A 15542-nucleotide genomic window follows, 5' to 3' on the forward strand; every position below is an offset into this window, starting at 1 on the left:
GAGTGTGTTCCCCCCCAAAAAAAAAAGGCAAAGAAAAAGCAAAGCGCCTCCTCCTCGCAGCTGCGTTTTGGAGCTCGAAGGACTGCGGGGATTCACAATTAAATGTAATAATTCCCGGTAAAGTGGAAAGAACGAGCGGGTTTCCCTCTTCCCGGGGCTCCGCGTGGCTCAGCCCCCGTCCTTTGCCTAATTCCGTGATGTATTAACTGGTTGCTTTCCTCCCCCGGGCTCTTTTCAGGCTCGTGCCCCCCCCACCCCCCCCCGATCGTTGCTAAGCCCAAGGTCCCCTCGGTTTGGTTCCGAGTGGGGGGTTCATAAACATAAAATAAACACGGGGTGGGAATAATTAGCGGCATTTATCAGCATATGGCCACCCACCCCAGCCCGAAACCTTCCGGACCCCGCCAGAGGAAAATGAAGTACATGGCAAGTAATTAGCTTTTAAGCAAATCATTTCGCATGGAAAACTTATGGGTGAAACCTAATGAAGTGCAGAGTGAGGGGGGGGAAAAAAAAAGAAAAAAGCTTCTTTTTTATTGCTTGGTAGGTAGCAAGTAGACACAGCAATATTTTACTGTTGAGAGAATAAATTAATTAATATCTCTGTAGCTTGCAACTACAATGGCTCCATGGATGGCTGCATTTAAAGGAGATATATGTATCCAGTCTCATCGGTGTTGTTAACAAGAGTGATAATAAAGATGAAAAGGATAAGAAAGATAAAAAGATCGCTCGGGTTGTGCTTCTTACTGCGGGTAAATTACGCGGATTTTCTAATGGCTGCGTCTTGTTGACTCTCGACAAACTCTCTTTTTTTTTTCTTTTTTCCTTTTTTTTTTTTTGAGTCAGACTTCATTAAGTGACTTTATTTTCCCGTTCCTCGAATAGGAAATGAAGATACGCGCCCCGAGCTCCCCAATAAATCTCGTATTAACTATCCTGCTCTGCAGCTCGAGGGGAGGGGGGACCTCCCTTCTCCCTGGTTCTGATCAAACAGCGACTATTTCTGAAAATGAAGCATTTCGTCTGCTTTTGTCAGCCAGGAAACTTAAACTTTCCTCCCCCCCGTGCTCTCCTGGTACCGCGAAAATGAAGGAATCTCGTGCCTCCCTCAGTCAAAATAAACCCCGTTTAGCCCCTGGTTGTTGGGGGGTATTTTTGTGCCTCAAATCCGCGTTAAAAATCTACCTGTGATTTTTTTTAAGGAGAGTTTTGCGCTTTAATTTTCGGCTTGGCTCGGTCAAGCGCTGCCACAGAGAGCACATAAACCGCGGGGACACCTCATTATAAGAGCGCTGGCCGAAATTAATGCCTTTCGAAGGGGAAAAGCGCATTAATATTCAGTTTTGCAGCCACGGCGCTCCCGCCACTCCCGAACCTCCACGTCGGGCGGGGAAGGTGCCGATAATTGCGGCGAGTGTGGAAATTCATTTTATTTTTATGACGGCCCAGTAAACTATTACGAGGTGAGACGAGACGCTGCTAAAGGAGAAAGCGTTTTGAAAAAATTTAGGTATGGAAAAAGTCCGGCGCGAGAGCCAAGGCGGCGATGAGGGACCGGTAAATCGAGGAATAAAAGGCAAAAAAAGAAAAAAAAATAAAGCCACGTACGCTTCAAAACATCTCACGGTGGAAATAACGGCGGAGATATTTTAATAGAAGGTTGGGTGGGTTTTTTCCCCTTCTCTAAAGATTAAATCCGGCGGGGTTTTGGGGGGATCTGCGGGATAAGTGCGGGGGTGAGGGGGGGGTGAACAGCCCGTGGGGTGGAAATGTCCGGGGGTAAGGGCGGAGTAAGGGCCGAGTAGGGCACAACTGCCCCTCCTCACCCCCGGCCTGCCCCGAACCGGCCAATTCAGCGCGCCCAGGGCTCGTTTTTTTGGGAGGTTGGGGGTTCCCTTTGGATTTCCCCCCCCCAAGCCGTAGCTCTTTGCACCTCATCCCCCTGCCCCGAAAAATTCCCACATTTCCAACCGGCGGCCAAGAGCCCGAACATTGACTTTATGGGTATTTAAACCAACCATCTTCATCTGTAATTGGGGATGAAGAGTATTTATTGCTCCGGTGGAGAACTAGAGATATAATTATCTCTTTATAGAGAGACTCTGAAATAAAACATCTGTCTCCCCCCCCCAGACACACACAAAGGCGGCTCAACGCCCACAAACTTTCACATCTGCACAAGCACTTCTTTTATTATTTTTTCCCCCCTTTCTTTTCACCAAAAATACGTTTATCCAGGTCCGGGTGATCCTCTCCTCAAAGTTTTCTAAAAAAAAAATCCTCCCAACCCCACGGAATGGCTCTGCCAGGGATTTCACTTTATTGATTTTTATTTTTTATTTTTATTTTTATTATTTTTATTTTTATTTTTATTTATTTTTTTAAACTGGGCGAAAGAAAAATGCTTCTTTGCAAAGAGAACCCGCGTTGGCTGCAGAGGTTCCGTATTGTCCTTTATTTTTTTTTTTTACAGTGGAAAAGGGATTTTGAGGAGGATTTTGGGGGGGAAACTATTGAGGAAAAACAAGTCGCGGGATTTTTCGGTGCCTGTTTGGAGGCCGGGAGAGGTTGTGGTCGAGGGGATGTGGTGGGATGAGAGGGGATTTCTCGGGGAAGATGAAGCGAGACAGAAGGGTCCGATGGACTATAATCCGGATTTATTTATTTATTTATTTATTTATTTATTTTTGGTAGCGGATAAATTTGCTTTCACCCCCCTCTCCCCATCTCCCTCCAAACCTGTGAATATATTTTGGAAATTTTGATTTTTGGGGGAGGCTTTGGGGTAGGAGCGGCCCAGCATTTCCCTCCGTCCCTTAGTGTTTGTGGTTTTTTAAATTTAATTATTTTACTTTTATTATTTTTTTCATTGTTTCTTTGTCTTATTCTTTTAATTCTTTATTCTTTTTTTTTCTTTATTCTTTACTCTTTATTCCTTGTTCTTCCTTTCCTCTTCTTTTCTTTTTTTTTTTTTCATTTTTCCTTTTATTTTTAAATATTTATTTTATTTATTTTCTTTTTCTTTTTAATTTCTTTTCCTCTCTTTTCGCCCGGCGTTTCCGCGCTGCCCGCGGGAGGAGCCGTCTGGGGCTGCCCGTCTGGGTGGGCGGGGGCCGCCCTCGCAAAGTGAAGGTCAAGTTAAGCCCCGAGCTCCCGTTCCGCGGCCCGGCCGCGCTGCTCCGCCGCAGCCCCGAGGCAAAGCCATTGCCGGCGACCTTTATTTGAATTAAACCCCCTTTTCCCCCCCGCTCCAGGGGCAGAGAGAGGAGCCGGACGCCGAAACAACCAAGGGACGGGGCGATTCTCTGGAAGCTTTTCCTCCAAATCTTGATTTTTTTCATCCTTTCTCCCCCACCAAGCCGGACTTCTGACTCCAAACAAGGTCTTTCCCCCCTTTTCTCCTTTTTTTTTTTCCTTTCCTTCATTTTTTTAAGCTCCCCCTCCCCTTCTCGTCTCTCCCCAGCAAGATGCAAACCCGTCTGCCGTGGAGGAAATTAAACATCATAAAGAAAAGCCCAATTAAGGTTTAATGTCCGAACATTACCGTTTCCTCCAGAAAACAATGAAGTTCGCTCGGTAAGGAGAGAGGCAGAAGGAAAGAAAAGGGGGGGGAGGGAGGGAGGGGGCAGAATATTTTGTCTCAGAGAGGGGAAAAATTAGACATAGAGGGGGAATCTTTAAATATAAAAGGGGCGGGGGGGCGAGGTGGGAGTGGGGGATATTTGGGGTTAAGCAAAGCTCCTCTGCTGGGCTCGGAGAGGGGGAACAACTGGGTGAAATAATGTGGATTTTAGTGCTGGTTTCCAGCTGATTTCTGCTCATATTTGACTTGGGGGGAAAGGCCCGAGCAGGGGGGGGGGAAAGGGGGAAAGGGGTTAATGTTAAATGAGCAATAACGCGGGGAATGGGGTGAAAAGGGGGGATAAACCCCCTGAGTGCCTTTACCTTGCACCGAGTCCCGTCCTTGTCCGCCTCCCTCTCTCCTCACCCCACACGGCGCTGGTTTCACCCCGAACCTTCGCACTGAGGAAAAGAGGGGGGAAAAAACCAAAAAAAAAGGGAAAAAAAGGGGAAAAAGAGGCAAAATGGGCAAGGGGGACCGAAAATACCCCCCAAAATAAGAAGAGGGAAAGCCAACCCGGCTCGCCCGAAGTCACCCGAAGGCGCTCGGGCCGTGGGAAAAGGGCAGGAAGGGGACAAAGCTTGGCCGGGAGGGGACTTTGGCCAGGTCTGGGGTCGTGTCTTCGCGGCCACTCTCACCCCCCCGAACCCCGAATCCCCCCCCGCAGCGGAGCCCCCCCGATATTCCCTGTTTTGGGGAGGTTTTTCGCTCTTTGTTCCTCTCGGCAGGGGCAGCTCGTGGGGTTGGGGGGCGGTGGGGACGCGGCCCCCGAGGTTTGTGACAACGGGATCGCTCCCAACTCCCCGCTCCCCAAAAACACCGGGAGAGGGGGGAAAAAAGTCTCCACTTCCCCCTATTTCCCCCTCCCGCGAGTAAACACCGACAAATATCCCCCTGGTTTTCAACCTCGGGGTCCGCCGAGAGGGGAAAATGAAAATGGAACGCCCATCGCGGGCGGGTGTGGAAGGAGATCGGGGCGACGGAGGCGCCGATTTTACAGATATTTGCCAACCATGTCGTTATTTTAGGCAAATCTGGGCCCTGCGGGACGGAAATCCACGGAGATATTCAATCGGAAGGCGCGAGTGCGAGGTAACAGTGAATAAAGGTGTGTGTGTTTCTGGGGTGAGAGCAAATCGCTTAATGCTTCTGCAGAGGTGCCCGGGCCCCACACTCACGATTTTTCTAATAAATGTGGAAAGAGAGGAAGAAAAAGGGAGAGCGAGGGACGGAAGGGAAGAAAGAAAGAAGAAAAAATTAAAAAAAAAAAACACCACGCGGGGAGGGACCAGAAGGAGAGATTAGAGAACAGTCCGATCATTGGACCGATTTTTAATTCATAATTTATCTGCTTTCAATTCATGAAGTTTTTAAAGCCAGTACCTTATTAAATGAGAGCTCCGGCTGCATTAATTTAGATCTATATTCATTTCAACCGACCCTGGCGGCACCGACAAATTTCTCCACCCTCGTCCCCAAGGAAGAAAAAAAGATGGGAATAAGATTTTTTAAATTATTATTCTGGGAAGGGATAAAAGAGCTGAGGGGAAAGGAAAAAAAAAAAGAAAGACAACCCCAAAAACTTATCTAAAAGAGATTTCCGTGCCCAGATCCCTCTGTTTCTCCAACTGAAAATAAGAGATGGATGGGGTTTTGCACGAAAGGGTGAATTTTATAGGCGAGGGGCCGCGGTGAACGGGGCAAGGCAGGTACATCCATGGGCTCCAGAGGCGGATGGAGGAGGGAGGGGATCCAGGTTATCCCTTCTCCTCCTTCTCCGGCAGCATTTATCTTCTCAGGGGCTGGAAACACGCTTGGAAAATGTCACCCCGCGAAGCAGCTGAAGGATTTTGTTTCATTTTATTCTGATTAATGCGGGGATGGCCGAGGGAGAGCCCAGCGCCGTCGCGCTCTCGGTGGCGAATTATTGAAGTTTATCCCCATAAACTCTGGAGATCCGGCTTTGATCAATGGTTGTCTGAGGGAAATACATCTCGGCCCTGGCCGGGGCGGGAAAAAAAAATATGAAAAAAATAAAATAATAAAAAGAGAGGCTTGCGGGAGCCAAAGTATTAAAGTGCAATACTTGGAAATGATTTCCCGAGTATTTAAGGATTAAGCACCACGCAGGCGAACGTGTGTGAGGTTTGAACCAGGCTGGGGGAGGATTAAACGCCCACATTCTATCCTGAACTTTGCGTTTCGGGGCTCTTTCGCTAATAAATGGGCGACCCAACAGAAAACACATTTTCCCTGCCACAATTTCCGACTTTTTACGCGGTTTTAGCTCGTTTTCGTGGCGCTGCTGAAGTTATCAAGAGGCGACGTCTGGCGAATAAAGGATTATTTGATTGAAAGGGTTCGAGTGTGTTTTACGCGTATTCCTTTGTGTTTAAACCGGTGTTTTTAGAGGTTTGGAGGAGGGGAGAAGAGGGGAAGGGGGGGTGGAATAGAAATAGGTGTTGCTTAACGAGCTCCCCGGGCTTCCTGTCTCCTCCGAGCCGAATTTGGCAGCGGCTCGCTGTGAAGTTTTACTCGAATTCCCCAAACCTCGCCGCTTCCCGGGCCTCAGCAGCTCCCCGCAGCCGAGCCGGGCAGGGCGAAAGAAAGCAAATAAATGGATGGAAACACTCCGGCGTTGATATTCCCCCGGCCCGGGCTGCCCAGAAGGTGGGGAGGGACCCGCGGCCGGCGAGAAAACCCCCCGAAGTGGGAAGGCCGCCGGGCGAAGTGTGACTTATATTGGTTATTATCGAGCCCAACTCCTCTTAGCGCCTCCGCGGCATCACTTCCAGCCCAACCCGACACCCGCCGCACATTTTTATCCCAGACAGTCCCAGCCTCGCCTGCGGTTGGGAAGCATAGTTCAACCGGCTTTTATCTTGATTAAGTCCACATGATTTTGAACTTGCAGCTCAGGTCTAGAGAGATCTAAGTGAAATTTCCCCCCCCCTTTCCCTTTGAATTGTTCGCAGCTTATATATAGTTTTTCCTTCGCGGCCCTGGCGTCCGTCCAGTCGAATTTATCTCTGCCATTTGGGGACAGTAACATTTTCCAAGCGCTTCCCACTTGTAGCTGTTGTCTCTCCCTTCAGATTTCCCGGACACAGACGCCGTGTCCTGTGATCTGTTTACTGGCCTGACTTTCCTCTCCTTCCCTTTTTTATTTTGTTGTGTTTTTTTTTTTTTTTTTTTTTCTAGAAGTCCATCTGAGGAAGTAGCACCGTCGTGGAAGGGAGGGAAAAATCACCCTGAGAACATCTGATAGGCCAAAGTCATTAGACATCAGAAGCTGGAGCCCCTTTAGCAGAAGCGAAGCACATCCCCGCAGCTGCCGGGAGATGCAGCTGCTAAAAAAGCCCTTTTTTTGCACCCACTCGCGACCCGCTCGCAGCTTTTTGCCCTCCCCAAACCCCCATTTCCCCCCCAAAAGCAGGAGGCAAAGCCAACTCTGCTCAACTGGCTGAGATAGGTAAAGATTCAGGGTCTAAATTATGCCGCAGATATCTTGAGAGCACAGTGAGTAGCCCTGAGTAACGTGCTAAGCCAGGTTGGTATCAAATCTATTCGCTTCTATTTTTTCCTTCTCTTTTTATTGAGGTTTTTCCTTCTTTTTCCCCTTTTTTTCCCCCCCTCCTCCCTTCCAGTCAGTGGTTTTCCTACTGTACGAGCTCGGACAAAGACTCCTTTATGGCAAATGCTCTACAAAAAAAGTTTTTGACCCAAGTTGGGAGGGTGGTAACGAATTTACATTGCGTTCGGATAACTCCAGCTCAGGGGTGGGAGGGAGAAAAAAATCATATCTTCTCTCCCCAGTGGCAAGGAAGAAGAAGAAGAAGAAGAAAAAAAAAAAGAAAAGAAAATACGGATGATTTATAGAGAAGAGTTCAAGTACAGGATTAACCTAAATCAAAATATAACTTCAGATGTTTACACAGCTCAGCTAAAGCCAACTTTCACAACTCCGAGGTTTTGATTTCGGTACAATCGCTACAAATGGTGGTTTTTTTTTTGGTCACGAAACGCCTCGAACATCCCCTTAAAATTCCCGTTAGTAACGCAAAACACACCTCCCGAGCCCCGAGCCTGTTCGCCTGCCGAAAACGCTGTTAAACGTGTTAAGTGTTCGCATCAGAGCAGGCAAACGAGAGCGGACTCCGGAGCAAAAGGGGAGGGGGGAGGTTGGTGGAAATTTTTTTCGCCTTCCACTTCGCTTTCGCTTTTTTCCGCTGGGGCGGTTTGGGTGGGGAGAAGCCTCCGGTGGAGGTGCCAGGCTGCGAGTGGGTATTTCGATGTAAAACTGGAGAAGAGGCACCAGGAGCTCGGGGCTGCCGCCTCCTTCTCTCCTTCTCCTTCCCTCTGGTTGAGAAATAACTCAATAAAGGAGGAAAAAAAACCAAAACAACCCACCCACCTTCTAGATGGGGCAGTTACACCTTATACCCACAGTCCTCTCAAAAATCAACAAAATCAGACCTTTCCTCCCCCTTCTCAAATCCCCCTGGATGGTTTTTTCCCCTTCCAAGGACACAAACGCAGCTTTTCTTCATTTTTCCCCCTCCCCTCCACACTCCGACTTTCCCCCTTCTGTAGCAAACGAAGGCAGGGTTTAAAAAACGAAGGCACTGAAACGTTCTGGACGCTTTAAGGTTCTGCCTTAGAGTTATTTGTCCTTCTTTTCCCCCCTCCTTTTTTTTTTTTTTTAAAGGGCAACCAAAAGGAATGCGAGCCGCCGGCCTCCTTCCGTTTTATGGTGGTCACTTTGGTGGTCAAATTCAAGTGCTGTGGCTCCACAGCTGCCTCTTCTCTGCTTCCGCGCAGGAAACAGCCAAATCCTACCCTTTAAACCGGGTTTCAGACCCCAAACCGACGCCGGGCTTTGGTTCAGACGTATTTACCTACGCAGGGCAATAAATTATTCCCGCACCTCGAGGAGAGACGGCGGGGTTTGTGCCACACGGGTTTTTGTTCTTCGCTCTTGTGGGTGGTTTTGGGTTAGTTTGGTTTTTTTTTTTAGGTTGTGCGCGCATTGTTTTGGGTTGAAGGTGCTGCTGGGGTGTTGTTTTTGGTTTTTTTTTTCCAAGGACACGCTCTAATTCCTCCTCTGGATGCAAAGCTTGGCGCCTAAAGCCTTCTATGGAATCCAGACTGGAAAAAAAACACAACAAAAAGATGTGTATTTTAGAGCCTTTCCCCTTTTAACCGGAGGGAGAAGATGCTCCGCGCAGGTCGCAAACAGGAGGGAATTGGGAAAAAAATAATTACGCTCATAAACAATCGCTTAACATTATTAGTTTGTAGTTAGTATTAATACTGGTCCATAAAAAGCCAAGTTAAAAGATCGCTGACACTTTAATTAAAAGTTTTGCCCAAAACGACGTCCAAGCCATAAAAAAAGGCGGATTACAAACCTGAAGGAATCCATCTCAGCAGCCAGAGTTCCTGCCCCGGTTTTTATATATTTATTTATATATATATATATATATATATATGTATTCATCAGCCAAACGGGGCATTAGAGAGGAAAACACGTCTCATTTCGCAATTACGGACATATTTATATGTGTGTTCATCTCCCTCTCGCCACACAGACGCATTCAGAGACACTCACACGCCCCGCTCCCTTATAAAAAGGGTTTTATGAGAACGGCTCTTTAAATAGAAAACACCAAAGCCAGGGCAGGGTGGGAAATCCAGAAATTAATGAGAATAAACGGTCGGCAGCGCGTCGTTTCACTCCGGGGGTGAGGGAGGCTCAAAGTGAGGAAGAGCAAACAACCTGAGCTTGGGAAGCCGCCATGTTTCCCTTCAAGAATTCCTAAATAAACGCATCAAAATCCAGGCGCAGCGCCTGATTCCCAGCGCAGTTGGGAAAGCTCTGCCGAAAGAACCCACTTTAGTTGTAGCTCAGCAATCCTGGAATCCCTCGCCCCCTGCTCGCCCGCAAGGTACGGACTCGCGGGGCCGTTTTCTCACATGAAAATCAACTTCCCCACCCTCCTCCTCCTTTCCCTGCATTGCCAGAAAATTTCAGGATATTTATATATATGTATTTTTTTTATCGGGGGTCGGAACCTCTGCCCCGTTCCTCGAGGTGCGTTTTTCCTCCCCGTTTCTCCACGTCCCGCCTGGGAATTAAACAACCTCCTTGGATAAAAAAAACACCCAAAACTGCAGGTTGGATGAGAGCAAATTAAATAAAATCGGATAGGGAGAAGTGATGTGATGGAGGAGCTGCCCAGGGATGCCCAGCTCCAGGAGGGACCTCCCCGAGCAGGGCTGGGACCCCCTGGTTCTGCTTTTTGGCGATTTGGTTATTTTCGGGTGCGTTCATGTGTTATTTTTTTCTCTCAGGGAGAAAAGTGGACTCACGGCAGCCGTCGAGGCTTTTTCTGCTCCTGACTCCCAGTGCCCTAAAGCTGAGATTTGCCTTTTTCCCCCCTTCTCGTTCTTTGAATTTGCAGCGACTCGATTTGGCGAGATCCCCCCAATAAAAGCGTCTCCCTCGCTCCTGGTGCGTTAGTTTTATTCGGAATATTCAGCCCACCGCCAAACAGATCCCAGCGCAGGGTTCAGTCCTGGTTTGCGAGCGGCCAAATCAAGATTTTTATTTAATCTCTCCTTTTTTATTTTTTTTTTTTTTTTTTTTTGGTCGCCGTTTTAAAAATGGAAAATAAAGGGGGAAAAAAAATGCCTGGGTGGCATCCTATGAGGAAAAGGCTGAAAAAGGGGGATGCACTGCAATATTTCCATCTGTGGATGAAAGCAGCCGCCTCTACCCGGCAGGGAAACGTTTCCCACCTCAGGCGGATGATTCCCAATCCAGGTGAAAACCCGATTAGAGCCCAATTGTTGCGGGCGATTTTGTCCCTTCGGGGCTGTTTGAGGGCGGTGGGACAACCCCGACGGCGATTCAGGTGCACCTTTCCAGTGGGTTTTGCAGAAGAGAATCTTTTTGTTCTCCCGCATTCTTTCGGTGCCGGACAATTCTTTGCAAAAGTCTCGAAATATCTGGCAGCGCTTGAGTGTCTCTCTCTGATTTTTTTCGGGTCAAAATGCAGCAGGACAGAGAAAGAGGAGGCTGCCGGGGCGCGGGGTGGAAGACAAATGACTTTAATAAGAATATCTTTTTTAATTCAGCTGGCAGAATAAATGATGAGAGTATTGCTGAAAGTACATTCATTGATTGACAATAAACAATTGCATTAAATATTCAATATGCCCCTCTTACGTAATAAATATTTAACCAAACGTTAAAGGAGGTTTTCGAATATTTATTAGGCGCTGACTTAATTCATTTGTTCTATTCCTTGATATATCACTAGTTCGATATCAAAAGTCGTTAAGCCGGGCCTGCTTTAACTTTAAAGTTGGAAACTTCGCGCGGTCCCTGTCACTGCTCGACTGGAATATTCTCCATAAAGCACGTCAGGCCGGTGATGTAGAGTTGATGTGCACATTGAGATCAACATAATTAGCGTATGTTAGAAGCTTGTTAATTAGCGCCAGCCCCCTCGCTCCCAGATAGGGAGACGGAGGGAGATTGGCTTGTAATTCAGCAGCCCGGAATTGCTGCGGATTCCCGTTTGTTGGGAAAGGTTGGAAAACTTACTTCTGCACCTCCGGCGGTTTTATCGAGCTACCTACAGCCTATCCGGGAACACGGCTGAGGACAGAAATAGCCAGGATAAGAGATTATAATGATCAGCGTAATTAAAGTATTTAAAAAAGAAAAGGCTGGAAAAACACTATTCGAGCTCCCTTAGACCCTCCCTCTCCCTCTTCCCCCCCCTCCTCCCCAGCCCAAATCGCCCCCACCCCATCTCCAAACCCTGCTGAAAGCAGCGAGCGGAATCCAAATAGGAAGGAGAGGAGGGGAAGGAGAGAGGAAAAAAAAAAAAAAAAAAAAAAAAGGCAAGGAAGGGAAGGGGGAAAAAAAAAAAAAAGGAAAAAAAAGCAGCAAGTTCCCAAGCCAGCCCCTGTACTTGTTCTGCTGTGGATGCTCGGAGGGGTGTGCCTTCAGGAAAATGAATACAAATCTGCAATTGATTTTCATAATGTTTCTGCGGTGTTTGCAAACCAATCGTTTGAACCTCTGAGATCTTACCTAAGTGAACCACTCCTACGCATCTAAGTGCTCCAAACTGATATATGACAATATCTACTTTGGATCACGTGTCCTCCGGAGCGACTAAGACGGATCGCGCGTCATCTCGCCTTCCCAAATTTTTTCCCCTCCGCGCGTCGGATCCAAAACATCTTAGCTATAGGAGCAAGAAAAGGAGAAAGATGTTTAACTCGGTGAACCTGGGCAACTTCTGCTCCCAGTCGCGAAAGGAGCGGAGCGCCGAGTTTGGAGAGAGGGCAGGTTGCGCTTCTAATCTCTACCTCCCCAGCTGTACCTATTACGTCCCCGAATTTTCAACTGTGTCATCTTTCTTGCCACAGGCCCCCTCTCGCCAAATCTCCTACCCTTACTCCACCAACCTCTCGCAAGTGCAGCCCGTGCGAGAGGTCTCCTATGGTCTAGACCCCTCGAGTAAATGGCACCACCGAAGCAATTACGCCTCGTGTTATTCCGCAGAAGATCTGATGCATAGAGAGTGCATCCCGCCTTCCACCATGACCGAAATGCTAATGAAAAACGAGAGCGTGTACAGCCACCACCACCCCAGCTCCAACCACCCGGCGTCGACGGGATTCTACACCAGCATGAACAAAAACACTGTCCTGCCCCAAGGCTTCGACCGGTTCTTCGAAAACGCCTATTGCGGGGCGGAAAACCCGAGCGAGACCTGCCTGCAGAAGGGCGAGGGCAAAGTGGAGGCAGAGTCCCAACCCCACGCGCTGTCATCCCGCGGAGAGCAAGGTATAGACCCGGAAGATGAGGAGGAAAACACAAACCCGGGCTCTTCAGCCTCGTCCTCTTCTGTCACCAAGGAAGGAAGCAAAAGCAGCAATTCGAGTAGGTAGAGCAGTAAATGGAAAGGTTAAGGGACTAGCCCGTGTGTTTTGTCGGTCAAATTTTATGTGGAGTTTTATAAGCATTCAAAGGATTTTATTATAACCTACAAAGCTCTTTCTTCCAACGAGAAGAATTTTTACGATGGGAAAAGCTCTTTGAAAAAAATGGAGATGTTAGGCGCAGACACAGTATCTTAGAGTCTGTGAAATTTTAAAAGCACACCATCGTGACAAATATTAACTTTGATCATGAACTTACATGAGCATTTTAAAAGGATTTGGTCCCGGGTTGCTGAGGGTAAAAGGCAATTGGGCAGAACACTACTTTAGCTGCCTGGGCTTTCTTTCAGGCGTTAAGATGCATGCGGAATGTTTGGGGCAGCTTTTTGGGTGGTTTGTTGTGTTTCTTTCTTTTTTTTTTTTTAATATATAATTAAAACTGTCTGTCGAGCCTCCTCTCTCGGGGGAGGTGCAGTGCTGAGGGAGAAATCCGCCGAATTCGCAGGCGAAGGGGAGAGTTTCCTTCGACTTCGCTGTTTAAAGTGGCGTTTTTTCTCCCCCAAGCCCGGCGGAGCGTCGAGCTTTTGTCAGGGAGGGCTTTTACTTACGCGCTGGTTTCTTTGGGGTCTTCTGGGTTGGGGAATCTCTCTTTTTTTTTGCATGCACTCACATTTCCCGGGCAGTCTCGGAGCTGTTTTAAAGGCTGAATCCAGGCAACTTTGCAAGTTGGCGTTCAGCGTGGGGCTCTTTTGGGAAGAGGGGAGGGTTGTTTTGTTTCCCTGTTTGCTTTCGTGATGCAAGTCCCCCTTTTGCAGCTCAGATGCGAAGTTCTCTTTGACTTTGATTCCTTTTCGCGTGTGTGGCGAGGACTGGAGTTAATCAGAAACTTATGCGGAACACAATATCTCGTTCCCCTAATTCCAACCTTGCTCGTGCTGGTTCTGTACAGATAACAGATTTGCAGCTGAGCGTGGGTTGTTTTCCCCCCCCTCCTCCAGCCTCCCGAAACTCTGCTCCAGCAGCCTCCTGCCTCCCCTCCCAGGCCGGGTTTTAGTTTTTTTTAAAAAAAACCGGCCGATCTGCACCCAAAATGTCTGCATGTGAAACGTCTGCCTCGAGCCCGGGGCGCTGGGGAAATAATTCCAGCGCGGTCCTTCAGCCCCTGGGTAACCTCACCTCTGCTCCCCCTAACAATGGGCTGAGGGGATCTCCCCCCTGCACTAATAATTGGAATTATTAAGCCGCCCCTAATCTCTCTGATGCTGCGTTTCCTCGGGATATTTACCCTGCCTTCTGGTTCTTTTAAGGTGCTCCCAGAACGAGGAAGAAGAGGTGCCCCTATTCGAAATTCCAGATCAGAGAGCTAGAGAGGGAATTTTTCTTCAATGTCTATATAAACAAAGAAAAAAGGCTCCAGTTGTCCAGGATGTTAAATCTCACTGACCGACAGGTTAAAATTTGGTTTCAGAACAGAAGGATGAAAGAAAAAAAATTAAGCAGAGACCGGCTGCAGTATTTCTCTGGAAATCCCTTGTTGTGAACATCTTTTGAAATCCCCTCTGCCGGTGAAGTGGCTGCGTCTCGAGGAGGAACAGTTGCGAGCGTGGGTTTGCCCTTTGCGTCGACAAAGCAACCTCAAAAGTTTAAGCCTTTTCGTATCTGTATGTCTGGGGCAGTGCCGAGTAACAAAAGGAGAGAGATTTTCTTTCAGTTCCCGATTCAAGGACTTGAATTCCATGAACGTTTAATTTAACTTTTTTTTTTTGGTCCTTTTTCTTTCTGTCTTTTTTTTTTTTTTCCTCGAACAGGTTGGGATTCCCTTTTATTTTTGCCTCTTTTTTTTTTATATTATTATATTGTTATTTTTTTATTGTGATTATTATCCTTCAGGCTCCCCTGTCCGTTTGAATAAATCGCGGTGCTGTGTTACCACCACGGTGATTTCGGTGTGCAGCTGTGTTATCGCAAGAGCGGCCAAAGTCTCCCTGTAGGATCAAATCACTTCATGTGGGGTGAGTGTGTGTGTGTGTGTGTGAGGGACACACGGACATGTGTGTGAAGGACACACGGACATGTGTGTCCTCCCGTGCGCGTGTGCACATTCACACCCCCTCTACTCATCCCTCTTCTAAGAAAAACCAATATTTCCACCTCCTCCATCTAAATATATATATATATATATACACGCAGATCTATGGGAGTGTGTGCGTATATATCCACTTATATCCACCTATGAGTTTTCTCCAGTCTCATTTCTACGTTTGGAGTGGGGAGTTGGTGTGTGTGGGGAAATCCTGGCCAAAAAAAAAACAAAAATACGTTTGCAATCGCTGCCTCGGAAGTGGTTTGTATATATATAAATTTCGTAGTGGTTTGATTTCATTTGATTATTTTTTTTTTCTTTTTCCGGAAAAAAAAAAAAAAGGGGGAGACGAAGAACAAGAGGGGGGGGGGAAACCTGAAAAAGACTAATAATTAAAAATAAAATAATTCTTTGTGTATGTAAAGTGAGTCCCCGGGACACTCTGTGAAATTCTGTGGCAAATAAAGACATTGCAAGCTGTTCTACATTATGATTTTATTTGACCATTTTATTAGAATTTCCCCTCTTAAAAGCCTCTTTGCGGTCATTGTGGTGTGGGTTTCTTCCCTCGGAGTTTAAATACCTGAATGCATATCAGAAATCCCATCATCCATATTCATGGCGCTCGCTGCAATCTGCTCCAACGGGGCCGGGATTAATCGGGAACCTCCACCTTGGAGCCCACGTTTGGTGGGGATTTCATTGTGTTCAGCAGCGAACTGAAATTTATAGGATTTTTCTTGGCCCAGTAATCCTCCTCTGAATTTGGCTCCAGATGTCTTTCGCTGTTTTCCGGTTGTAGTTAATCTCTTTTTTTTTTTTTTTTTTTTTTTTTTTTTTTTTTTTTTTTTTTTTTTTTTTTTTTTTTTT

At 47.2% G+C, this 15542-nt stretch overlaps 1 protein-coding gene across 2 annotated transcripts in view; it reads left to right on the forward strand.

The window, feature by feature from the left end:
- The window catches only part of HOXC11 (homeobox C11), a 22155-nt gene extending 8026 nt beyond the window's left edge, over positions 1-14129 (forward strand). Inside the window, exons 1-2 of one of the 2 annotated variants that reach the window (XM_017838784.1) lie at positions 11915-12590; positions 13897-14129. In XM_017838784.1, coding sequence (XP_017694273.1) covers positions 11915-12590; positions 13897-14129 — 909 coding nt within the window. Of the gene's footprint in view, positions 1-11914; positions 12591-13896 lie in introns of those variants that run through there. The other variant, XM_017838785.1, reaches the window with a different exon arrangement.
- The last annotated feature ends 1413 nt before the right edge of the window (positions 14130-15542 follow it).

This window comes from Lepidothrix coronata, unplaced genomic scaffold (assembly GCF_001604755.1).
Source record: "Lepidothrix coronata isolate B3197 unplaced genomic scaffold, Lepidothrix_coronata-1.0 Scaffold358, whole genome shotgun sequence".
Taxonomy (NCBI): domain Eukaryota; kingdom Metazoa; phylum Chordata; class Aves; order Passeriformes; family Pipridae; genus Lepidothrix; species Lepidothrix coronata.